Below are 26322 nucleotides of genomic sequence, written 5' to 3'. Positions count from 1 at the left end.
TGGTTTTCAATACAAGGAAGCTTTCCTGTAACAAGCTGCTTTATCCATAGCAGTGTAGCTACTCACTAAATTGCTTTTTTGTCATATTTTTATAGCAATGCAAGCATGTTTTTTATTGTTATAACATCATATTTAGTTCAATGCTTAGTTTTACCTCAGATATATATTTGTTGTGTGTGTTTTTAGCTTTATTGGTGGTATTTAGTTTAAATGTATCTGTTCAAATGTTGTTAAATGCATTGATTTGTTGAATCCAGGAGGTTTTCAATGATTTAAACTAATAACCACAAAAAAAAGAAAAATTATATTTATAGCTGTATACATTAACAGTTATATTATTTAAAGAGCAAGCAAGGAATAAAGAAAAATAAGAACACTAAAAGAACACATTGTTAATCGTATGCCTAATATGTCAAAAAGCAGCTCCGTTAATGTTTCTTGCTGGTCACATTGAGTTATGAATTACATGAATCATGTAAATTATAGCCTATGCTGTATTTTCAATTCAGAATGGTGAAATTGACACACAAAAAAGTCGAACTGTCAGTTCACCCTTTTTTATATATAAAACGTTTTTAGATGTTTAGCTAAAAATGTTTAGCTACATCTTAGCTCAACAGTAAAGCCCACATTCTTTGCTTTGATTTGCTTTTAGTTTAAAAAAGCTAAAAATTTTTATTTTTAAGTAGCTTCCCCAACAATGATTCGTTGTACACTAAGTTTCAGCCCTTCTTGACTGAGTGACATGAAGCAGAGGCATGTGTTATCTTCCCTTGGGGCAGATGAAGTACTTTGAACTCATCCAGCATATGGTTTGTGTGCAGATATTTGATAATGATGGCATTAGTGTGTTGAAAGAATTTCACACTTGATCCAATTCTCATTTTTCCATCTGTTTAGTAGTTCATTTCACACTTTGAACTGACAGATAATACAGTTTGTAATATCTGATTAATCAAACAACAAACCACGAGAGCAGAATGCTGGAATATCATTGTTCCAGATTCAATGTGTTCAGTTGAGTGAAGAGAGAAAGGAGGCAGCGAGGTATATGGCATGCTTCAACCACCAATCTTGTTCCTGAAATTGCTTTTTTTTTTTTTTTTGCACACTGTATAATAAAGGGTCTTGCTACCCAGACCACCCTAGGCATGTGAATTATAGGGCCATGGCTGTTCATTTGCATAATTACGCCAAGATCAACTATAAGTAGATGGTATCTGCAGGGAAGGGTTTGTCACTGACCTCCAGACTGTGTGTGTGCTGTTATTCAAAGAGCGTAGAGGAAAGTCTGGAGAGAATGTCAGGTTTATGAGAGCAGGATTTGACAGATGTACTAGTGCAGAGAAACAGAGCTGCCAGAGCATACAGCTAAAGCCAGATGAGTTAACATCTGCCATCAGACCTCAGTGGTTTGTATATTAGCCCTGTCCTCCATCTTGGGGTTCGGTCACCCTGTCAAGTGAACCGATTGACCAGCAAGAGTCTTTTTCTTTCTGCTTTGGAGGTTTGTATGGTGATGTGTAGGTGTGATGCGCTGATGCCGCATTCATCTGTAAGAGGGCCAATGGCTCCAGGGAATGCTCGTGTCAACTGCAAATGTAGGCCAGCTGAAAACCTCCACGTATGCACAGCCCACGCCTGCAGTACACACTCACAACTGTGTATTTTAGCGTTTAAGGGTGTCCCTGCAAAATCTGAATAAATAGGCTTCTACGAGAAGAAGTTTTTGTTTGTTTGGAAGGCCAGTGGCACTTCCTAAATGTCACAGTATGTCAAAAGGATTATTCAGTGAAGTTCCTTAACAAGCAGTTTTTCTTTTCACAGATAACACAACACAGCTAAAAGTGTGCAACTAAATCAGTAGAGAGCTGGGACGGGACGGGTCAGCCAATTGGAGGAGAGAGATGTGGACGCAGGGGCGGTGGGCGGCACTGGCGGTGTTGTCAATAATCTTTCTGCTGTCAAAGGAAGCGGCTCCAATTGAAGTCCCACTGGACCGTAAGTCATCAACATATATATATGACATATTTTGTTGATCCTGGAACAACATTCCTGTTTGAAAATCCCTACCCTATCCCTACCCCTAAATCTAACCCCACCCATAACGGATCCCTAAAGTCAGAGGTAAATGATAATGCTGAATAACACTGATGTAGAAGCACCTAAACCTGGTTGTAAGCCAAATCTGATTGGTTGATTGGAATGTTGTTCCAGGATCAACAAAGTTGTTCATGATCACGTTCATCATATAAGGACAGAGAATCACATGCAGTCCCATCCCCCATCATATACGAACACGCACTCATATTTAGACCTCCACAGTGTGCCACTTTAACTCGCAACATAAATTATATATTCTGCACTAAGTGTGTATTTGATGAGGTTTTCTAACCTCTCTTTGAGGCTTAATGGGGTTATTGTTCTGCCATTATGCATTAAATAATAGACGTGACATCCATTTACCAACTTTGCCATTTATTTTCTCCGATAAAAACAGCACTACACTAAATTATAATGGTGGTTCTTAACTGGTTTTGCTTTAGGATCCAGATTTTACAGTGGACAATGCTGTGCCACAATAATTGATTGCACAAAATATTATCTCAGTGGTGTCATGCTCTCTTAGCAGTTCCACTTAAGACTGATTAGTCAGCTAAGCAAATTTGAAAATATGTAGTTTTGCACATTTATAGCGTCCTGCGAGACACTGGTCTATATCATGGTCATACCATTTATGAAACATAATAAATGAGTAAAATCCATTATATCCGCACTGCATCTGCAACAAAGAAACCAATAAATCCACTCCGCCTTCTGCTGTCTGTTCTACCCCTCAATTTTTTTCAGTTTCTTTCTAATAATAGCAGTCTAGGTTTGTCTTTATCTCTTATGAAAAATGATTTGAAAGCTCATACAGAGCGAGACAACCCCAGCGGCGCTCAGTGCTCACCAGCTTCAACAATAGAGGGAGCTTCAGTCTGACCAGGGGCTGTCAGCACCTCCCCAGCTCCCCTTCTCCGCCTGTATTCCCAAAGCGCCATCATTCGCTTTCCTTTCTCTTTTTCTCATTTGGCCTTTTTTCTCATTCCGTCTTTGGCAACTACTCTCCCCCTCTATCTCGAGCTTTCACTACAGGCTCTGGTCCCGTTTGTGTGAATCTCTATTGATCTGTGTAGATGGAGAAGATTGGAGCACTGATCCTGTCTCTGAGCACTTCATAATACCCCTCTGACCTCTCGACCTCTCTGAATGTATGCAGCAGCAGGGCTGCTGGGAAATGACAGGCATCTGATCTCGCTATTAGTGACTGTGTTGTGTCTTCATTTGTACGCTTATACTCCATATTACACGCACCATAACAGGACTTGTAATTTTCAGACCAAGACCTAGTTTGGATAGAGAAACAAACATATATGTATATACAATACATATAAGATGAAATTGAGTTTATAATACCATATTAATGATTTGTATACTTTATGATGCTTAAAATACAAATACATTACTGGTCAAAAGTTTGGAGACTATAGGAATAAATAATCCAACTAAGTCTGCATTTATTCGATAAAAAATAGAGTAATACTAAAACAGTAATATTGTGAAATATGATTCCAGTTTAAAATGACTGTTTTCTATTTTAATATATTTGAAAATTTAATTTATTGATTGCAAAGCTGAATTTTCAGCATCATTACTCCAGTCTTCAGTGTCACATGATCCTTCAGAAATAATTTGATGCTTAAGAAACATTTCTTATTATTATCAATGTTGAAAAGAACACCATGTAACAATGTAACAGTCTTTACTGTCACTTTTAATGAATGTAATCCCCGCCCCCCCCCCAACTTTTGAACAGAGGAGGAGCACTTAAACATTTAACTGAACTTTGGCTTCTTAACTTTGGCTTAGTTTACCCAAAAGCCAGTCATACTGTTTCATTTTAAGGTGGACTTTTTTTAAGACTTGTATTTGTTTTGATATTAGTTCAAACAATTATAGTCAGAACCCCTTCAGAAGACCCCTGATCTAAAAGATGAATTGAACTTGAGATGTGACTTTAAGCATCTCTCCATTATTGTTCCTTCACTCCTAACACTTCCCCCGAAATGTGATTTCTATTGACGAGGGTTGTCATCGTGTCCCAGCTGACCTTACACATGCGCTCACACACACTAACACATATGTTGCCCATGACGTCCCATCCCCCGTGACCTTGCTTATGTGCTATGATTGATGTCAGATGATGAATGGCACAGAGCCAGAGATGCACCTGTCGCTATCCCATGAAAAGCACCACAGACACATGGATGCTTTCTGATACTATAACCTGAGGATGAAGGTCATATTCCTTTAATTAGCAAAGCACAATCGCAAAAGCAATTCTTGACTCTTCTGATAACATACATCATAGTGATTGTGGTTATTATCGAATGTGAGCGAACCCCCCGTAGGGGCTGTCGCTTTAACTGACTGACAAAGAAAGACAGTCGAAGATTAAATATGCTGCCATATGGGGAAGACAAATGCACTGATTATGATTTGCTAATGTGACAGTGATGTATTTTTGGTATGATGTTCTGTTTTTTCAGAATAGTCTTATTAATATGCCCTCTCTATTTGTATTTGCAATTTTCTCTCCGCTTCATTCATCTGGCGGCCCATTAACAGGTAGGTTCATTTGTTTGGTTGCTTTTTTTTGGTATTACAATGTTAAAGTAGACATAGTGACGTGTGTATAATAACTAGTAATTCAGTTTGTAGTTTAGCAGAAATTAACTACAATAAATGTTTGTCTTAGAACTGTATTAAATGTTTTAATTATTGTCTTCTCTACAGTCATTATTTAACATCTCCCATGTTTCCTCACTCTCTCTTTTAACTATTCCCACAAATAATGTTTTTCTCTCCGTCCGCCCCTTCTTGGAACTAACAGCAAAGATCCAGCAAGAGCGTAAGTGCTTCATTAACACGGATTAACTTGTTCATTTAATCAGCGACTGGTTTTAATACAGCTTACAACAAAACTTATCTCATCAGAAATCTAAAGAACAGAATTATTGCTGTTGGACATTGCCCAATCTCTTTTTACAATTAGAGCAAGTCCCCAAAAACCATTGAAAAGACCCTCAAACACAGTCTCAAGAGAGCTTGCATAAGTTCACTGTGTTACTCCCGATAAATTACAAAGTCTATCATTTATTAAAGCTGATTAATATTCTAATGTAAGCCCAAGAGCATGTCTGTTTGGCAGGCCATGTCTTTGAGAGGAAGGATTACTTCAGGGGTTTGTTAGCCGTGCCAGAATACCCACAGTTCTCAGCCAGCTAGAAGTAGAGCAAAGCAGTCAAGAATCTTGTGGCTAATGATGTATCACATTCAATGAGTATAATACAGTGAACTCAGAGACTAATAGGCACAATTTGGTGTAATGCAACTGAGTGCAACAGTGCCCGCCCACTTTTTCACCGGCTTTTGTTTCACTCCAATCTATTGATTTAAATATGTTATGTATATAAAAACAATATATTTAACCTTTATTGCAAAATATGCATATTCAGTATATACAGATATTTAAGTAGTTTGAGAGAGCGTAGGGAAACTGACATCACATACTTCCTTTCTATATAGTTACTGTAAAAAAGTATTTGAAAAAAGAAGTATGTCGGAATTCACAGTACTCATAAAAGTAAACCCGGATGTCCTATTACTTCAAGCCAGATTATGAAGTGTGCATACAATGGACACTTTATTCCATGAGGCCAATTTTGATGTTAAACAAAATTTTTTAACCCGGCTGATAGCTTCAACAAAAGCATATGTGCCTGCCATTAATTAACAACCTCGTAGCTAACAGTATGTCTTTAAAGGTTCATAGGTTATCATTTAATAATCAATTCCACTATGGAGAAAGTGAATGAGTTTTACTTCCGGAACCTGACTGTTGCACTCTATAGTCCATTGACGAAATTTGTATTACATAATGGCCATGTAGCATAGTAGCTACTAGCTAAAGTGATATTGTGTCCACTGAATCTTACAATCTCTCACAACTTTTTGTGAGGCCCATACTGATTCTACACCATTTTTAACACATTTTGTGTTTTTTGGGGGGTAAATTGTGGTAAACGAAGCTGGTACAATAATCTTATCAAATAAGCCAGTATATTTTGTAAACAAACACGGAAGCGGCAGGGAATTTGAATGTAATTAGTATATCTTTCTATACTAATTGTATCTATATTTTGTTACTAAGAGTGAATAGAACAACCTTTTGTTTAGTTTGTACTGTAGACAGCAGCGAGAAATGCAACGCTTGCATAAGTATACATGATATTGAGTAACTTGAGTGTTCTTCCACAGTGCTGTTGAGATAAGACTCTCTCTCTTTGTCCCTCCCTCCACAGTGAAACAGCCCCCCACCATTGTGAAGCAGTCACTAAAGGACTACATTGTGGACCCCAGAGATAACATCATCATTGAATGCGAGGCCAAGGGGAACCCCGTGCCAACGTGAGAATGGATGAAACCTTTTTTTCTTTGTGCCGTCTCTTCCTCTCTATCTTTTTGTCTCCATCTCTCGCCACTTCTACATTTCCAGTTTGTCAGCAACCTCTTACTGTATACGTCCATTTCCACCTTACATCATCCTGTCCTTCTCTCTCTCATTCTTTCACTTCTGTCGCCGTCTAATTAAACCCGACGGCCATTAGTCTCGGCATGACAAAGACCAGCGCATTTTTGTGAGAGTGACACCCAATGTCCCAACCTGACAGTGGCGCTGCCAGTTTCGTCCACCCTCCCTCCCACTTGTACCCTTCTCATGCCATCAGAAATGCAGGGGCGCTCACTCTGGCTCTTGTTACTTGTGCTTGTTTGTGAAAAGCAGGCCTGACCAGCTCAACACAGTGTGGCCATTCAGACGGCCTTTTTGTTTGGTGGTATGTTGGGCTTTATAAAACCTTCCACTCAGCCTGGTCTGCAAAACAATTGTGGTCTAATAATATGCTCAGTTTAGTGTTCACGCTCACAGAATATTCAGTAGGTTAGTAAATGGCACCCAGTCAACTCCAGACACGCAATCCTACCCTTCTTCAAAGTCGCAATGAAACGGAAGATCTTTTTTTTCCATATTGTGACATACATCCAAGTGAAACGGATTATCGAAAAAGAATGTTGGGCGAAGACTTGGTTCTGTCCATCGGTCGTTGATTGGATGGATGCAGATCTGAATGCAAACTAGCAATTGTAAGAAAGAGCAAGTTTATGAGGACGAAATGAGAAGTCTGTCTTTTCACTGGAAGATCGAGTTATGACATTTTTAATTAAAATTACAAATAAAAAATAAATAAACATATGCACCAATGAATTGCTCACATTAAGGGAAATAGAGTAAATTTCCATTTCATGTCAACTGTGGTTTGGTATTCATGTTGTTGGTTTTATGTGTGTGTAAATCCCCTTATTAAAAAGCTCCAACAATGGACCTGTTACATAAACAGCGTCAAGTTGGCACAAATCCTGTTTGTGACCGGTCTGTGCAGGTTTTTGTGGCGGCGGAATGGGAAGTTCTTTAACGTGGGGAAGGACCCGCGGGTGACCATGCGGAGTCGTTCCGGAACTCTGGAGTTCAGGAGCAGTGGGAAACCGGAAGATTATGAAGGAGAGTACCAGTGCTTTGCCTCCAACGACTTTGGCACAGCAATTTCCAACAAAATCCTGCTTCGAGTGTCAAGTGAGGGCTGGTTTACTGTAATGTCAAAGCACAACATGTACTGTACACAACATGCACTTAATGCAAACTGACTGTAAAGGGATTGTATATTCTGTCATCATTTATCTATCACCATCAAGTTGTTTCAAACCCATATGACTTTTGTTGTGGTACAATATACAAGTATACTTGACATAATATGAGGTTGTGTGTGGGATTGTGTATATTGTAGTTCTATAGTTTTTTTAAAGCATGGAAATGCATTTGTATTTAAAAATACAATAATAAAAGGTGAATGACATTTGTAGAACATTATGTGGAACACAAAAGTAGTCCAGATGATGCAATATTTTAAGTCATCTGAAGTCATACAGCATTTGCTTATACCGATAATTTTCCTCTCAGGCTTAGCTCTCATATTTTATCTCAGTTGTAACCAACTCTCATGTTTCAGTTTCAGTTGGTTACAAAACATACAGAAATCAGTGTCATTTGAAAGGGTAAACTTTGTTCCTTATCTACCCCTAAAAGGTTAGAGTATGTTAGATTAGTAATATATAATAATATGTGACCCTGGACCATCATCTGAAAGCTGAATACATAAGATTTCCATTGATGTATGGTTTGTTAGGATAGGACAATATTTGGCCGAGATACAACTATTTGAAAATCTGGAATCTGAGGGTGCAAAAAAATTAAAACGCCTTTAAAGTTGTCCATTTATGTTCGCGATTGTGCTGCATTCACTCACAAAAATAAATGTTTTATATATTTACGGTAGGAAATTTACAAAATATCTTAATGGAACATGATTTTTACTTAATATCCTAATGATTTTTGGCATAAAAGAAAAATCAATAATTTTGACCCATACAATGTATTGTTGGCTACTGCCACAAATATACCCGTGCGACTTGTGACTGGTTTTGTGATCCAGGGTCACATATGTAGAATATTTAGAGGTTAATAAAGTACAGTTATCCCTTTAAGGGTACAGTGACAAGCTGTACAATTCTTGCAGATTTTTTCGGACAGTGTACGGACTACTTTTATGATTAATTTATGGTGCTCTATTATAATTTTTGGAGCTCGACATCATCCATCCCCTTGCATTGTAAAGAAAAAGCTTTGTGTTCCAAAAAAGCAAGTCATACAGGTTTGGAACAACATGAGGGTGACAATATTTTTGGGTGAACTATCCCTTTAAAAGTAATATGCACACCACTTGCAATAGAGTTATGTCATTGTGTTATATATCCCCTGATCTGGTGAACTTGTCTCCATTGCTCAGAGTCTCCACTGTGGCCGAAAGAGGTTCTGGATCCGGTAACTGTGCGTGAGGGGGTATCACTCGTCCTGCCCTGCAACCCTCCCCCTGGTCTCCCCCCTCCTGAAACCTTCTGGATGGACAGCTGTGAGTTTTGCTCATCGCGTCCTGTGATTGATTACGTCTAATTTCTTAACCTTACCCCTCCTCTCCTTCACCTTCACGCTCTGTTTTACCTCTTCCTCAAACCTCCCTCTCACTTCCTCTTACTTTCTGTCTCTCTCAGTCTCTCAGTCTGTGTCCTCTGCACAGCAGTGTCCGTTACTGCATTAGTGCTGAGCTGGTGCATGTATGCGAATCTGCACTACCTGATAAAAAAGCTGAGAGAGCAGAAACAAGCATGGCACTGAAGCATTTCAACAGACCTAGAATCAAGAAACAGACAGACACATAGCTGCACTGCTTTGATCACACATCTTGACTGTTTGTCATCATTAGTACAGTGAGAAATGAAATGAAATGTGTCAATGAGAAGTATTAATCATAAGGATCTTTTAGATAGAGTAACTTCTAGCTTGAATTTCCATCGTTGAGTATAGTCCTAAATTCGATAAAGAACTTTCGAGAACACCATTTTCATTGGTCAAACTGATAACCTTGTCTCAAACTAACACTATTGGTTAAGCCACTGTTTATGTGTCATATTGAAGCCTATTTCTGCTATATAAAAAAGCAAACATGTTTTGGTAAATCACAATTAAATTATTTAAAGACATTAAAGTATTTTTCTTTTTAAATGTCACTTTTTATGTCACAATTTAAACTTTTACCTCATAATCATGACTTAGTATCTTATCATTTAAACTTTTTATGTTATAATTATGATTTTCCAAAGCATAAAATCTTTTTTTTCTTCCATAAATGATGGGCTCGAACAAACAAATAAATGTTTTGATAGTGCCACCATTTTTTGGTTAAATTAATTTATTCTGTACATATAATGTAGTTATCTTTGCATATTAAACTGGCATAAGATAAAGATTTTAAAAAGGATGAACAAATATTAAAATTGTGGCCATCATTAGTAAGTCGATAACCTATAAAAGATGATGACGTATAAACGATGATCGATAAAATTCTATATTTTTTATAAAAAAATAAAACACTGAAACCTCAGTGTTTTAAGTGCTACATAATGTACAGTATTAAAAAATTATATTTATTCTTCAGATTTGCTAAAGATTACATTTAACAGTAATTAAATATGTCATTGTTGTTAAATTATTAGTATTAATTATTAGATTAACTTTTGCAAAGGTAATCTAAATGTAAAAATAGGGGAAATGAGCATGCATAATTAAATATACAATTACAACTGATACAATACATTAGAAACATCTCTAATACCATCTGGTATCGATATACTGTGCATTACTTCACCTTTAAGATACTGTCTAACTTCTTTGCACATGAGATAATATCCATCACTAGAATGTCATGTGATCACTACACTCTTTGATCCACAAGGCCGGAGACATCATTATTAAATCCAGACTCAGTGTTGATTAGTGCAGAACATCTTGTCTTCATCTCGTACTCCTTTCCCTTGAGTGTCACATTTGCTGAGCCTTGTGATGTTTCAGGCCAGAAGAAGATAATCATGCGTGTGATTCTCACGCTCATCTTGAGCATTATTTCTTCTGTTGCCTGTCGGCTATTGGACATCAAATGAAGTTGAACAAATGAGTCTGGATTCTCTTTTGTTTTTGTCTCTCTCCACAGCCATTATGCCTATACCACAGGACAAGAGGGTGTCAATGGGTCTGAATGGTGACTTGTTCTTCTCCAATGTTCTGGCTAAAGACGCCAACACTGACTACAGCTGCAACGCTCGCTTCGAGTTCACACACACCATTCAGCAGAAGAACCCCTACACCCTTAAAGTGCAAGCAAGTGAGTAGAGATTTATGATGATTCAGAATTATGTGGTGGTATCTTTTATTTGATGTTGTTACTCTGAAAAGGTGCTGCTGTCTAAGGTGAATATTGTGGTCCATCTAGTGGTGAGGAGGTAGTATTGCAGTATCTTAATGGACATTTACCTTTGATGGTTGTCTTTGCGTTTTATTAGGATTGCCTTTATTTGTTGCTATCACAGTTTCAGTGATGTTTGAGGGACTATGCATCTTCCATTTGATTCAGTATTGTTCTGTTCTTCCGTTGCAATTAAGTGTATTTTTTTTCTCTGTATTTGTATGCATGTTGATTAAACTGCAACTTTATTCGCAGAGGAACCTTATAATGACACCTTTCTCAACTCCACTGATCTGTATGGTGGTGAGTTCCACACACTGCTAGTCTGTTTTCTGTGTGCTTCTGTAAAAGAACACTAACGGAGTTAGCCATGCTGTTTCTAACCACATACAGCAGAGGAAATGCTGAGATAGTGTGTCTGTTATGTAATACACAATTTAAAGAAAGATGTTCCACATTATATTTATTGACCGTGGAACTTACCACTCAGTGCTTATGTTACTTACAAGTTTTTTAATACATCAGTCTAAGCAGTTTTTGGGGTCAGCTATTCAGTCATATTTTGAAGGACCAGTATTCAAATTTATCTGGTAATTGCTTTCATTATCCTAATCACGTTGCTCATTATGGATATATGGATATGGAAGTAAGGAGATTAGGCAAGAGGTGCTCATTAATATTTTAGCAACATTAATCCAATGATAACCATATGTATCCAAGGATATGGCCTAAGGGTGGCACTGAATATATGAAGAAAATGGGTAAATCGCAAACCCTGTCAAAAACAAGCCATAGATCCTATTTCACCCCAAAATCAAATGGAATATATTTGCATAAATTCCCCAAAATCTGGATTTTTTTTTTTTTTTTTACATTTGTTTAGGAAATTGGGGGAATTTTTTAAAGATATTTTTAAAATGTTTTTACAGAATGATTTTCATTGTTTGTTTTTTTACTTTTTGTTTTTATTAACTACCATGATGTATCCATGTACCATGAATATATTGTATATTCATTAAAATATTATTTTTTTAATATTCATAATCTTTCAGTTTCATGAATGAATGTTCAAATAAAACATCTATATATATATATATATATATATATATATATATATGTATATAATTATTTTAATATATATATATATATATATATATATATATATATATATATATATATACATTTAGTATATTTAAAATGTATAATAAAATATATTTTATATAATATATAAAATATATTATATAACATTTTTAAATACTTTTAGTTTATTTATTTTTTGGTTTAACTGATTGATTTTGGGGTTAATTATGACCAGACTTGTTCTTGATAGGCTTTTTGAGAGTCACCCATATATGACGATGTTGTCAGGACGAGGGTTCACTGACAGACACAAGCTTTTTAAAGCTATCTTGGTTCTTGTCTCAAATGTATAGTCTCCACCAGGGCATTGTGGGGTCACACTGACAGAGAACTGTCACCGCTGTCACCACAGACACACGTGACCGTGGCGTGAAACATGTGTTCCTGGCAGCTTCATAGCCTAATCTCCCAGGCGTTGTCCTCCCACTTAATGACACCAACAAAGGCTGTTGTCACTCCCTCTTCAAGAGCACTGTTCGCAATGCTAATAGCTGAGAGCTAATCTTACTGCTAGATATACATTACAATAGAGACTAATACTGCCATGCTCATCAAGTCTTCCTCAGGGAGAAGACTGTCTGTGTCTTCTTATAACCAGGGTTTTATGTCCACAACTAACCATCTGTCTGTCGTCACAGCTCTCGATTCTTTTTTCATGCTTATGTCATTTTTGCATAAAGATTTCAAATGATTTTACAGAAATAATGATGATACAACAACAACAGTGTATTATGATGCCTTTTTCATATTTGTTTGAAATAAAATATAACGTTCAAAAGTTTGGGGTCGGTTTTTAAGAAATTAATACTTTTATTCAGCAAGGATGCAATCAATTGATCAAAAGAGACAGTTAAGAGATATTTATAAAGTTACAAAATATTTGTATTTCAAATAAATGCTGTTCTTTTGAACTTTGCATTCATCAAAGAATCCTAAAAAAAAATGTATCACTGTTTTCACACAAATTTAAGCAGCACAACTGTTTTTTAACATTGATAAAAATAAGAAATATTTCTTGAGCACGAAATCAGCATATTAGAATGATTTAAGATCATGTGACACTCTGTTTGTACTTTACTTTTGATCAAATAAATGCAGCCTTGATGAGCATAAGAGACTTACCGACCCTACATTTTTTGACTGTAGTGTAAATTTGTTTGAAAAAAATAACCAGTTTTGTACCTTTTGATTCTTATGCTAGTAATGTGACATATTGTTTTGCTTGAATTCTTTAAAGTTTAAAAATATCACTGATAAAAAAAAATATATATATATTTCCTGTATGCAAATGTAACATCTTCTTTATGTGATAAACGGAAGTATTGGAGCCATGTTTCCACCTTAGAGTAAAAAAAAAAAAACTTTCTCTCACAATTATCTTTATATTTTTTACTTTAAGGTGTGGAAACAGGCTCCTGTAGCTACCAACACATTACTAATGATTAATTAAAGCATTAATAAAAGAGTATATTGTTTGCAAATTGAATCTAACATTAATCCATAACAGCACAACATTATATTCTAGCTTATAATAATTGTGTGTAGTTGCTCCTAACTCAAACCAGTGTCTCTTTCTGTGCATGTTAACAGTTTTCTCCTTCTTTTCCACAGTGCGAAATGTACCAGAAACCCAGCCTACCTTTCTATCTCCAAAGGGCTTGTCCAGCTCCAAGATCGTGCTCCGAGGGGAACAGCTTCTTCTGGAGTGTATAGCAGCTGGAGTGTGAGTGTATACCAGTCTTATTTTAGTATTATTTATATACGTTTATAGTATTTCATAATATTTAGAAGTAGCTTTTATTTAGAAGTACATTTCTATTTAGATGTAATTTTAACAATTCAAGTTTCATGTAGACCGCATATTCAGTTACCAAAAGCACAAAATACTTCAAAATACTAAATGTTCTTAGATTCATCAGTTACGATTAAGTAACGTCCTGTTCTTTTTCATCTTCCCCTTTCCCAGCCCAACTCCTTCCATTAATTGGTTCAAAAGAGGAGGAGACTTGCCAGCAAAAAAAGTCAAGCTTGAGAACTTCAATAAAACTTTACGCATCCTCAATGTGTCCGAAGAAGACTCTGGCGGCTACGTCTGCATGGCCAGCAACAAGATCGGCAGCATTCGCCATTCTGTTGAAGTCCAGGTCAAAGGTGGGCCTTAGAGAAACAGCAACTGATGCTTCTTGTTCATGCCATGTTCAAGAGGCTCTTTCGTTTACTGACTTCTATGATTTCTTTATTGGCTTGAAAAGCTGCACCCTATTGGCTAGATAAGCCCACCAATCTGGTGCTTGCCCCTGATGAGAATGGACGGTTAGTGTGTCGTGCCAATGGGAACCCTAAACCCACCATCCAATGGCTGGTGAATGGGGAACCTATTGAAAGTGAGTCGACTGTTTTTCCTGTTCTAACAGTTGCAATCATTGTCCACAAAGCAGTAATGCATACTTTTTCCTGCTCTTTGTGTAACAGGTTCACTACCAAACCCAAACCAGCAAGTTCTTGGGGATACCATCATGTTCCATTCGGTCCAGATCGGAAGCAGCGCAGTGTACCAGTGTAACGCCTCCAATGAGCACGGTTACCTACTGGCCAATGCTTTTGTCAGCATCCTGGGTAAAACAATGGAGTTAATCGTTCAAAATGTTCAGAGAGGGCATATAATGCACTGATTGTGAGATGTTAGTGTTGTTTTCTTCCCAGACATGGCACCGCGAATGCTAGGCCCAAGGAATCAGCTGATCAAAGTCATTGAAAACAACAGAACCTTCCTTGACTGCCCTTTCTTTGGCTCACCGTTCCCTTTACTGCGCTGGTGAGCTTACGTTTGATTGTCTGAACAGATACTGTTCAAAAGTTTGGGTTCGGTAAGATTTTTTAATGATTTTAAAAGAAGTCTCTTGCTTGCCAAGGCTGCATTTATTTGATAAAAAATACAGTAAATCATTAAAATTGTAAAATATTATTACACTTTATTACAAAAATATTATCACACACTGTTTTCTATTTTTAGATATTTTAATATGGAATATTCAGTATCATTACTCCAGTCTACAGTGTCACATAATCCTTCAGAAATCATTCCAATATGCTGATTTGGTGCTCAAGAAACATTTCTGAATATTATCAGTGTTAAAAACTGTTGTGCTGCTTAAGTGCTGCTCTGTCTCTTCAGAAAATGTGGACTAAACCGCTCGATTCATATGGATTAGTTTTACGATCTCTTTTACAATCTACTTTTTGAAGCGTCAAAGTGGTAGTTGCGTAGACTGTCAATGGAGAGACTGCAAACTTTTGAACAGTTTTGAATTAGAATAAAAAATCTAAGATATATATGTGTGTTCAGGTTTAAGAATGGCCTAGGCAGTGGTCTGGATGGTGGTCAGTACAAGCTGTACCCAAACGGTACTTTGGAGATCAATCAAGCCCGGCCAGAAGACCAAGGCACCTACACCTGTGTCGCCAGCAACATCCTGGGCAAGATGGAGAATCAGGTGCGCCTGGAGGTTAAAGGTGAGATCAGAAGCATTAATCATTTGTACATTCGCACACTAACTGTGACTTTTTAATCAAGAAAATGTACATTAATGCCCATGTGTTGTGCTTCATTTCAGAGCCCACAAGGATAGTGCGGGCACCCGAGCATGTCACAGAACCCAGAGGGAGCACAGTTCGCTTTGACTGTCGAGTTAAACGTGATTCTTCCCTTCCTGTTACGGTCACATGGCTGAAAGATGACAAACCTCTAAGCTTCAGCTGGATGTAATGTCACATAACTTTATACTTGTACAATATAATCATAATTAGACAACACTATTTTTCACTCTTACTGTATATACCAAATTCACTTTCAGCAGAAAGAAGACTTTACTGTGAACCAAGGCTTCGTTTATTTATTTAATCAACAATCAATTATAATTGAATTTGAATATATTTTAAAATGTAATTTATTCCTGTGATGGCAAAGCTGAATTTTCTGTACGTAACATCTAATTTGTCATCTAGTTCTGGCCGGTTGAGAAAGGATGAAGAGTCCTTGACTATTCAGAATGTCAATCCAGAAGATGGAGGAACCTACACATGCACTGCCAAAACTGAGATAGATGAGGACTCTGCCTCAGCTCGCCTTACAGTTATAGGTACACACACACCTTACAATAAATGTAGGTCCTCTTTTATGCACTTTTCTCATGTTCCCAATGGCTAGTAACTTACTTCTTAATAGATACTAAGCGGAAATGGGCATGTGGAACAGTCACAGTCTTTTTTAACTTTTGTAACTTATAGATCTGTCCCTCTTAAAATAACTCCACAACATTTCCTGTTATGGAAAATAAAGCATGTTTTTTTAATAGTTTGCTTGAAGATTACCACTGTTGTGCCTCCTTCATTAGCTATAGTGTTTGACTGCATCCAAAATCGCATACTTCCCTACTATACAGTATAGTACTCATAAAAGTAAACCCGGATGACCTATTACTTCCGGCGAGATTCTGAAGTGTGCATACGATGGACACTTTACTATCCCATGAGGCCACGGGAGAGGATTTGTGAATGGAGGTGAAGCGACGCAACTGCTTGTAGGTCACGTGATAATGACAACATGGCAAATGTAGTGTGTCCGGATTACATTCATACTACAAACATTGATACTACATAGAACATACTTTTTTAAAATATTTACCTATTCAAGAGAGTATGTGATTTCGGATGTAGCCATCATTTCTCATTATATTTATCTACTAATAGTCACACTAACCCTTGACCTCTGACCTTTGACCTTTACCTCATAGAGGATGACATCTCTTCTGACTCAAATCGTAGTGCCTCTGCAGGTAACATATCAAAGACAGTTATTTATAATGTCCTATTAAAGCCTCTAACAATCACCCTTTTTTTCTTTACTTAGAATAATTAGTAGTTGTGTAAGTTAACATGGTTAATTAGTATACTGTTCTCTTCCAGGTCGACCTGACCCCCCTCAGGATCTTGAGCTCTCGGACCCTTCAGCACGTAGTGTCAGACTCACCTGGGTGCCTGGGAATGAAAACAACAGTCCTGTTACACGTAAGTTCAGAGTTCAGATGAAGTCTCATGTCGTTAAAGGCTTTTAAAGTGAAATAAGTGAACTTAGTCAACATTTCTTTCACTGCTTTTAATAGTGCTCTTGTGTTTACTTACCTCTTGTTTTAAAAACACAAATCAGGTTTATCAGTCAAGTAAATATGACGTATTAAAATAAGCATTTACAATTTGTGCTGTTGTGGTGTTTCCATTGCAAACCACTCTGAATGAATCTTCTGAGTGAATGATTAAAGATTTGCTCATTGTTGCCAACTGTTTTCAAGGAAAAGTAACTAAATCCTGCTCCAAAAGTCACAAAATTTCACTAGATGAATGCATGCAATTAGCATATTTGTGATGTCATTGTGTCCATTCTGTCTAATCCTGATGCGTCTGTGTTCTTTGCCAGTAGATCACGCGCAGAACTTTCCACTTCCATCTGTGCTTTTTTTAAATTGCACTCTCACACTGATTTGCCCTGTTTAGTAAATCTGGCCCATAGTTGCTAAGTTGCCAACACTGCTCTTAATACCAAAAAAAAACACAGTAATCACCATGGCACCATCTAGTGGTATAGAGATTCAAATGATTCAAATAAATATGTTTCTTTTTGAGATTGACTCTCAGCTTTAAGTATATGAGTTTTACCTGAATCAAAATATTATTTCATCTTTAATATAATTGCTGTTTTTAAAAATGAATAGTCTACCATTCAAATACTCAGACTTGAGTTTCCCACTCTGTGTAGGACTGATGTCTCTACCTCTTCCTTTTTAATGACTAATAGCAGAAATTTAAACTATCAAACTGTTTCCTTACTACAGATTTCCTCGTCCAGTTTGAAGAGGACAGGTGGGAGCCGGGCAAGTGGCAGAACCTGTCTATATATGATGGCAACCTAAACTCAGTTAACCTGCAGCTGTCACCCTTTGTCAACTACCAGTTCAGAGTGATTGCGATCAATGCTGTGGGCCAGAGTCAACCCAGCCACCCTTCTGCACGCTATCAGACCAGCGGAGCCCGTAAGTGATCACTTATATCGCCCTGATAGAAATGTGTTCAAAAACGTAATTTTTTGCTTTTTTTATGCAGCCATAGAAGTTTTAGCTGGTTCGTATTATGTCAAGAATTTGGCAAAATTATAAGTTGAGACATTTACTGACATATAATGATTTGGTTTAGCTCCTGATGTTATCCCTGGTGGTCTTAAAGGCTGGGGAAACAAGAAGAACAACATGGAGATCACATGGGAGGTAAATGGACTGGGTTTATTGTAATACCTTGAAAAAGCAGACAGATGTGTGACTGTTAGTGAGCTAATGTATCTGTACATGTCACAGGCCCTTCAGAACACAGAAAGGAATGGGCCAAACCTGCGATATGTGGTCTCCTGGAGAAGGAAAGACACAGAGCAAGAGTGGAATAACATAACTACAACCAAAGCAAAGCACATTATCCATAATACAGACACCTATGTCCCATACGAGATCAAAATACAGGCCATTAATGACTTTGGACACAGCCCAGAGTCAAACGTAGTCATCGGTTACTCTGGGGAAGACAGTAAGTACTAACATTTCATATTTAATGACACTTTTATAGTCATTCACAGATAGTGGTGCATCTTTGTTGGTCTATTTTGTACTAATACTATTTTTCCCATCAGAACCGTCCGCTGCACCAACAGAGCTCAGGGTGTCGAAGATCAACAGCACCAAAGTTAATGTTCACTGGGTGCCTGTGGACCCCAGCACTGTGAACGGAGAGTTTAAAGAGTACAAGGTGTCTGCCCACACATCTACATGACACAAAAACATACAGGATCTCCTACATTAATCATGCATTTGCACTTACTGAATGTGCTAACGTTGCTCATTCACATCTCTTTTATTATATTCTCAGTTGTACTACTGGCGGGAGGCCAGCCTCATCAAAGGTCTGAAAGTAAATAAGACTAAGTTGCATAAAGGTTTCTTCACCACTACCGAACATCCCTCTGGCATCCTGACAGAGCTTTTTCCATACAGCAAATATAAGATATACATGGTGGTGGCTAATAGAGAGCATGAGGGACCACAAAGTAACATTGTGGAGTTTCTCACCAAGGAGGGAGGTAGGATTCACCATGCTCTGCTTTTAGTGGTGTAGCATTATCCATGATGAAGCATCAAATATGTGATGTTTGTAACAAAAAGCAGAAAACTAATGGCTTTCATATTCCTTTCATAGAGCCAGGAGCTCCAAAGTACTTTAGGATTCAGAGGCACACAGACGTGGTTCACCTGAAGTGGGACAAGCCACTGGAGCCGAACGGTATCCTGATTGGATACACACTCCAATACCACACAGGTAAGCCTCAAAAATGAGTGAATAAACAGCAAAGTGTTTCATGCCTAGTTTATCTTAAAGGTGCTCTAAGTGATGTTGGGTGACCTCACTTCTTGTTGATGTTTAAAGTATTGTCAAACAAAACGGAGGCTAGCTAGACCCTCCCTCCTCCTCATCACTAACCCTCCAAACCCCACCCCCAAATCCTTCTTGTCGGTTATTGGCTGGAACAGTTTGTTATGTTTCATGGTGCGGGTTAGCCCAGTTTGTTTTTCTTGCCATTTGTGGAGCCTGGGGTGTCTACAGAAACCGCGTTTTTTTACAGTGTGTTCAGGAGACAGGCAGCTAGCGGATGGTGAGGAGATGTTTGCTGTATGTGACAAAAAATGTTTTGGCCTAAAAAACGCATGACATCGCTTAGAGCACCTTTAAAGGGTTAGTTGACCCAAAAATTAAATTCTGTTATTAATTACTCACCCTCATGTCGTTCCAAACCCATAAGACCTTTGTTCATCTTCAGAACACAAATTAAGATATTTTTGATGAAATTTGAGAGCTTTCTGACCCCCCTATACACAGCAGTGTTATTATCACTTTCAAGGCCCAGAAAGGTAGTAAAGACATTGTTAAATAGTCCATGTGACTCCAGTGGTTTAACCTTAAAGTTATGAAGCAACGAGTAAACTTTTTGTGCGCAAAAACACCCCAAAAATAACGACTTTATTCAACAATTTCTTCTCTTCCGTGTCAGTGGGAACAGCGTCAGAGACTGACACGGGAGAGAAGAGATTGTTGAATAAAGTCTTCATAACATTAAGTTTGAATCACTGTAGTCAGATGGACTATTTTAATTATGTCTTTACTACCTTTCTGGGCCCTGAAAGTAATAAGAACATTGCAGTCTATGGGGGGTCAGAAAGCTCTCGTATTTCATCAAAAATATCTTCATTTGTGTTCCAAAGATGAACGAAGGTCTTATGGGTTTGGAACGACATGAGGATGAGTAATTAATTGTAATTTTGGGTGAACTAACCCTTTAAGGCTGGAATACCCTGCACAACTTTTGCCCAGATGTTTGTTATTATTTTTTCAAAAAGCGCATTTGTTCATTCTGTTCTATTTGTTCTGCTCTAGTGAACGGGACGCAGGCGGGAGAGAGGAAGGTCCAGAGTTTTCCACCCAATATTACGGAGTACGTCATGAATCTGCCTCACCGCTTAACACGGTTCAAGTTCTACCTAGCAGCTCGCACACAGGTCGGCGCAGGAGAGGTGTACGCCGTGGAGTCGCCACATTTCGCGAATGAAGGTCAGCAAGGAAGTCGTGTCGCTCTGTCGTGTCACTGAGCTGTTAGTGAATCTGAGAGCAGAATCATTGGGTGTTCTTGTCTGTGCTCCACCCTGTCGTTCTCTTTCCTTCTTATAATACTTTTCTGTCTCATTGTTCCTGATGCTTTGTGGTGTCTTTAACTCGATCTGTTTCTCTCTTAACTGCTTGATTTCTTCTTTGTCTTCTCTGACTTGCTCTCACCTCTTCTCCTCCTGTCTTTCCTGTGGTGTTGACTGAAGGCACCCCAGATACTGACTCTACAGTTGTAGGTAATGGGGGAATGGACTGTCTGCTTGCCCGTCTTTCTCTTGCCCTGCAATCTGTCTCTGCTTCAGCCTCTGTCTGCCTTTCCCTCAAATATTGTCTATCTACTTTTTCAAAATATGACAGTGCAGCTGAGTGCTTAAACTCACATCCACAGTTGAAATTCCTAGCCAAACACAAGTACTCTCTTAAACAGTTTTACCAACACTAGGAAGTTATACATATGTTTAATTAAGGTGAAGTGGGTAAGTTGAGAAAAGTCAGCACCAAAATGGAATTGCAATATTTTTTTTTTTTTTTTTTTTTTGAGTGGCCTGCCTGTATCAGTATTACAAGGCTTTTATAAAGATTATATAAAAAAAAAAAAAAATCTTAATCAGTAATTTGTTTTGTAAAGACATTTTATCATCATATTTTATCAACAAAGCAAACTGCATAAGATATAACTTTTTCAGAATTTTATTGAATTGTACTTGAATGAGAATCGGGATGCATGATTAATTTAAATAAAACTAAAATTATGTTATGGATTAGTGCGATTATCAAATTGCAAAGGCTGCAGTTTAATAAAAATGAATATGCACTGCCTGTTTCAGAGTGAAGCGCAGCACTGTTCAAATGTCAGACTAAAAGTTGAATAGTTTAACATTTGGAAATAATTTAAGACATCGGTATTAGTATTATAATTTTACTCTTGTACTGTTGTATTTTTCCTAAACAATATCACAAGAATATTGCAAAAGATTGACAATAATAATAATAACTATAAAAAAATGAGTATTTGAAATTTATTTGAAAAGATTTTTTTTTGCTTGGTGCAGGAATTGCACACTTCACCTTTAACTGTTCAATTTCCCTTGATGAAAAATACAGCTCAACTGCACTGTCTATTAATGCCTGTCCCAATCCGTCTAATTGTCCGTCTGCCTTCATCCATGTCACTGTGTGCTTTCAGGGATGGGCTACACTCTTGCACTTTTGTGAAGTCACTGAATCTGCTCTCAGTGTAGATGATTTAAGTTGTATCTCTTTATGATGCTGGTAAGATGCTTCTAAGTGCCACAGAAATAAGGTTAAAGTCATGTGTGGCTCTGATGTCATTTGTGATTTTTTTGATTGACCCCCCTAATCCCTGATGGCACTTCGCTACATTAGCCTTGACATCACTTCCTACCACATGCCTTGCTTGGCATATCCCAGCATGCTCTTCTCATCATTTTGGTTTAAAATCTACCCAGAAACCAGAATGAAGCACTTTGTTGTTCTAGTTTGGGAAACAGAGACCTCTAGTGGTGATACTTTGATACAGTCATTGTGTTAGGGAAAGGGAAATTAATATTCAAGTGATGTTTTTGAAGACATTTATGAAGCTAATCACAATGGCAAGCCAATTTTGTTTGTGTTGTTGATACCAATTTCTCTAACAATTCTCACTGTAGAAACAGATAACCTGAGGACTAGTTAAATGCTTTGGGAGAAAATAGTATCCGTTGAACATGCACTTTGTGTTGATGGTACTGAAATATAATGGTGGAAATAAAGGGCAAATTGTTATAAATACTGAATATAATGTTGTATTTGAGGATAGCAGTCATTCAGTAAACCTATTGCATTGTACATGTTGAACCATTAGCCATTTTTCTTTAGTAAAATAACATTTGCAGATTTAGCACTTGTGTTGTAGACAGTCAGAGAGGGTGCATTTTGTTTTTTATTTATGTAAATGAATACTTTCCTGTGCCAACTGCTCTTTCAAAGTGGATGCAATGAGGCAAAATTCTGATGAATACCCCAAAATGTGAAATCTATCAGTATTTTCCTAGTTAATTAATGCTGTTAACATGCAAGACTAAGCTCTACAAAACAGCCTGCAAAGTTTAAATGCAGTTATGTTAATATATGGATGAGGTGCATCTGCTTATAGAACAGTATTAATGGAGTGATGATGTTTGGCTGTGAATCCATCCATTATGAAAATGGCAGAATAGTAAATAAGTGTTTTAGTAAAGCAATTATGGACTGTTTTCTAGTGTGTCTAAATGTTAAGCAATGATACATGGAAGTCAGAATTAGATAAGACAAAGTGGCAGGTAGTGAGTGTTGTGCTGCTTAATCAATTAAAAGTATAAATATTAAATCAGCTCGCCATTAGTCCGTTGCTTTTGCAATGCACGTCACCGCTTCTGCTTGTGCCACCTTTATTTCTCTTTTACTGAGCATTTTTTTATATTGTGTCAGTCAGACGGAGGCATACAGGTAAGAGTGCACTGAATTGTTGGCTGATTGGCTGTGTTGATCTGAAACCACACTCCTGCGCAAAAGATTCACATCTTGGTCTGGCAAATCTTAATGTTACCATTAAGCGCTCCGGGGCTCTCTGACATGGCTTTACCTTCCCAGCATAGTACGGATTGCTCTTACTTTTTAGTTGAGTTTGGAAACTGCTTATAGTTTTTGTTATGGAGTTGGTTATTGGTACTCAAAGCATCACTGTTTTCAAGGCAAAAGCTTCAATAAGCAAAGATGTACAATAATTGATATTTTTTCATTATGAATCTCTATCTTCCACGGTAATGATTCTACCCACTGTGTGTTCTAATTGATTTCCCAAAGGGATAGTTCACCCAAAAATGAAAATTCTGTCATCATTTACTCGCCTTCAAGTTGTTCTGAACCTGTATGAGTTTCTTTCTTCTGCTGAACACAAAAGAAGATATTTTAAAGCATGTCGGTACCCAAATAGTTGATAGGTCCCATTGACTTCCATAGTATTTATTTTCCATACTATGAAAGTCAATGGGGCCCATCAACTGTGTGGTTACCCATATTCTTTAAAATGTCTTCTTTTCTGATGACATAATTTTCATTTTTGGGTGTAATGTGCTGACAGCACTGCAAGTTAATATGTATAAGTCCTAGCAGATATGATTTTATATTTCATAGTTTCAAAATGCCAAGATCTGAGAATACTGCAGCATTTTGCAGTTTGTAGTGACGCTATATTTCCCCTTGGTGGTGCACAACAATCAATTTTTAGATACCCTCTGTGCAACCTCTGCAGTATTTCTCAGCGGCATGACGTGCCGACATTCATGCTCACAAATATCACAAAGTTGTTGCACCATTTCTGTATATGTACTACAAGCTAATATTTGAGAATGCACTACAAGCTATACAATCAATGTAAGCATTACAAAATAATGGTGTCTTAAAGATGCTAATATTCTTTGAGGCATGACATCATGTCTGGTTATACATGAGCATGGTATTTAGATGTCTGCCATGACCAACATTTTTTGATACTGGCTATGTTCAGAATAGCATACTATTATGCCACATATACTATTTTCACTGGAATACCTCTAGTAATTCTTAGATATTTTTGTACATAGATACTATAAACACTACCCTTCAAACGTTTGGGGATGGTACGTTTTTTCAAATGTTTTTTGCTCGCCACGGCTGCATTTATTTGACCAAAATACATGTGTATACTTGTGTGTGTGTGTGTGTGTGTGTTTTCACAGAGTTCAAATTACAGTAGATAATACTAATAGCTGGTAGAATACAATAAATCATACTGAATGAAGTAAGCAGTATGCCAGTATTCCATTCGGAACATAGCCTCTCTTTCACAAAATTTGTTTTGGAAAAGGGAATTGTGGGAATTCCATTTAATTAACTCATTCTTGTTTGTCTTTTCTCACATCTCTTTGTCTTTCTTGTGCTGAACCCTGGAACCTCCACATAACGTCTCTCTCTGTTCTTCCTCTCAGCCGTTAACTTTACAGATGCCTTGATGTTCGAAACTCCTCCTCCTCCCCCTCCCCTCTCCACTGATCCAATCCCAGCAATACTTACCCCAGAACCAGCCACACCAGCCCCTACAACTGCTGCTCCGCCCAAACCTACTACCACTTCCACCACTACTACCACTACAACTACTACTACTACAACCACAACTACTACAACTACTACCACCACTACAACAGCTTCCACCACACTTCTTCCTGTTCGGCCCATGTCTCCTAAAACAGTGGATTGGAAAATGCTGGGTATCTGATAATGACACAATGTGCATTGGAAAAGCCCACAGTACAGACAAAGTAGATGAAATTAGTGTGTCCTCTTGTTTAGATGACATGTATTATGTATGTTTGACTCAGTTAGCAGACCATTTAGGACAGGGGCATGATTGATGTTCACCCTGTGCTCTCACAGACACACAACACTCAGATTACTCAGAATTAGTATTGACATTTGCTTTACAAATAGTCTAGTTGCATTAGATTAAATGCATGATGTTGATCACTAAACTATGAGATACTTAGTAAAATCATATCACACGTATTAGCAAATAACGTTTTCTAGCTAAGGTATTCAGCTGTTTTAAAGACCCCATGAAAGTTTTCTTTGCTGTGTGAGGTATTTAGTGACAGTAATTTACAGCAAATTTAGGTGGGATATAGCTATACTTATTTATTTATATAAAAGCCCGATATACTCAAGGCAAAGTTCTTTTTCATTCTGCACTCAGGGGTAAAAAGAAGTTTGAAATGGCTGAGCAACGATATACTGTTTTGAACCTTCTGACACCACCCACGCTGCTGGAAGCGGTGTTTAGATAGATATTCAAATATGTGCCTCTGTAAGGTGTGGGTGAAGGGAAGAGGCGAAAAAACGCTGCCAATAAAAAACACAAAACTCTGCCACCAAACCAAGAATAAACCAGATCGAAGTGACAGAACCCTGACAGCTGCGCGCTACAGCGAAAACACAACAAAAAATGACGGTTTTGAGAAAAGTTAAAAAAAAGTTATATATAGTGCTTTATAGAATACAGATTGCTTCAAAGCAGCTTAAGTGATAAATTGAAGAAACATCTAAAGTGTTTCAGAGTTCTTCTGTTTCAGGAATCAGAATTTCAATTATAATTAAAACGTCAATTCCAACTAAAGCAGCTCTCCGGTGAAGGAATGAATGAGAAGGTGGAACCTTAGAACACACTATTATTAGTATTATGCCATCTCCATGAACCAACCGAAGTTCGAAGTTGTTTACCAGTCGGTGTAAACTTTTCCAGAAAGTTTTGAACTGTTGAAACAAACTCCAAACTATTTTCTTCGACCCCTAGTGAAAAAAAAAACTATACCAAAATGTATTTAAAATACATTTATTTTAT

At 37.4% G+C, this 26322-nt stretch overlaps 1 protein-coding gene across 15 annotated transcripts in view; it reads left to right on the top strand.

Moving 5' to 3' along the window:
* The window catches only part of nfasca (neurofascin homolog (chicken) a), an 82944-nt gene that overhangs the window by 37057 nt on the left and 19565 nt on the right, over positions 1–26322 (top strand). For 4 of the 15 annotated variants that reach the window (XR_014604262.1, XM_084100687.1, XM_084100675.1 and 1 more), the window contains exons 1-26: positions 4029–4671; positions 4937–4954; positions 6408–6513; positions 7545–7735; positions 9006–9128; positions 10764–10934; positions 11271–11318; positions 13767–13878; positions 14122–14306; positions 14408–14539; positions 14628–14771; positions 14859–14970; positions 15502–15668; positions 15770–15917; positions 16161–16294; positions 16949–16990; positions 17121–17222; positions 18044–18241; positions 18402–18472; positions 18560–18782; positions 18886–19001; positions 19122–19332; positions 19449–19568; positions 20682–20855; positions 21116–21145; positions 24917–25195. Coding sequence is in view for 14 of the 15 variants with exons in the window: in XM_084100687.1 (XP_083956813.1) it covers positions 4560–4671; positions 4937–4954; positions 6408–6513; positions 7545–7735; positions 9006–9128; positions 10764–10934; positions 11271–11318; positions 13767–13878; positions 14122–14306; positions 14408–14539; positions 14628–14771; positions 14859–14970; positions 15502–15668; positions 15770–15917; positions 16161–16294; positions 16949–16990; positions 17121–17222; positions 18044–18241; positions 18402–18472; positions 18560–18782; positions 18886–19001; positions 19122–19332; positions 19449–19568; positions 20682–20855; positions 21116–21145; positions 24917–25195 (3469 nt within the window). In the remaining variant the exon portion in view is untranslated. Of the gene's footprint in view, positions 1–1827; positions 2002–4028; positions 4672–4936; positions 4955–6407; positions 6514–7544; positions 7736–9005; positions 9129–10763; positions 10935–11270; positions 11319–13766; positions 13879–14121; positions 14307–14407; positions 14540–14627; positions 14772–14858; positions 14971–15501; positions 15669–15769; positions 15918–16160; positions 16295–16948; positions 16991–17120; positions 17223–18043; positions 18242–18401; positions 18473–18559; positions 18783–18885; positions 19002–19121; positions 19333–19448; positions 19569–20681; positions 20856–21115; positions 21146–24916; positions 25196–26322 lie in introns of those variants that run through there. The other 11 variants (XM_084100683.1, XM_084100682.1, XM_084100684.1 and 8 more) reach the window with 10 other exon arrangements.

Source organism: Abramis brama, assembly GCF_963993115.1.
Source record: "Abramis brama genome assembly, chromosome: 23".
NCBI lineage: Eukaryota > Metazoa > Chordata > Actinopteri > Cypriniformes > Leuciscidae > Abramis > Abramis brama.
Note: the sequence above shows the minus strand (reverse complement) of the source record. Positions and strands in the feature narration are given on the sequence as shown.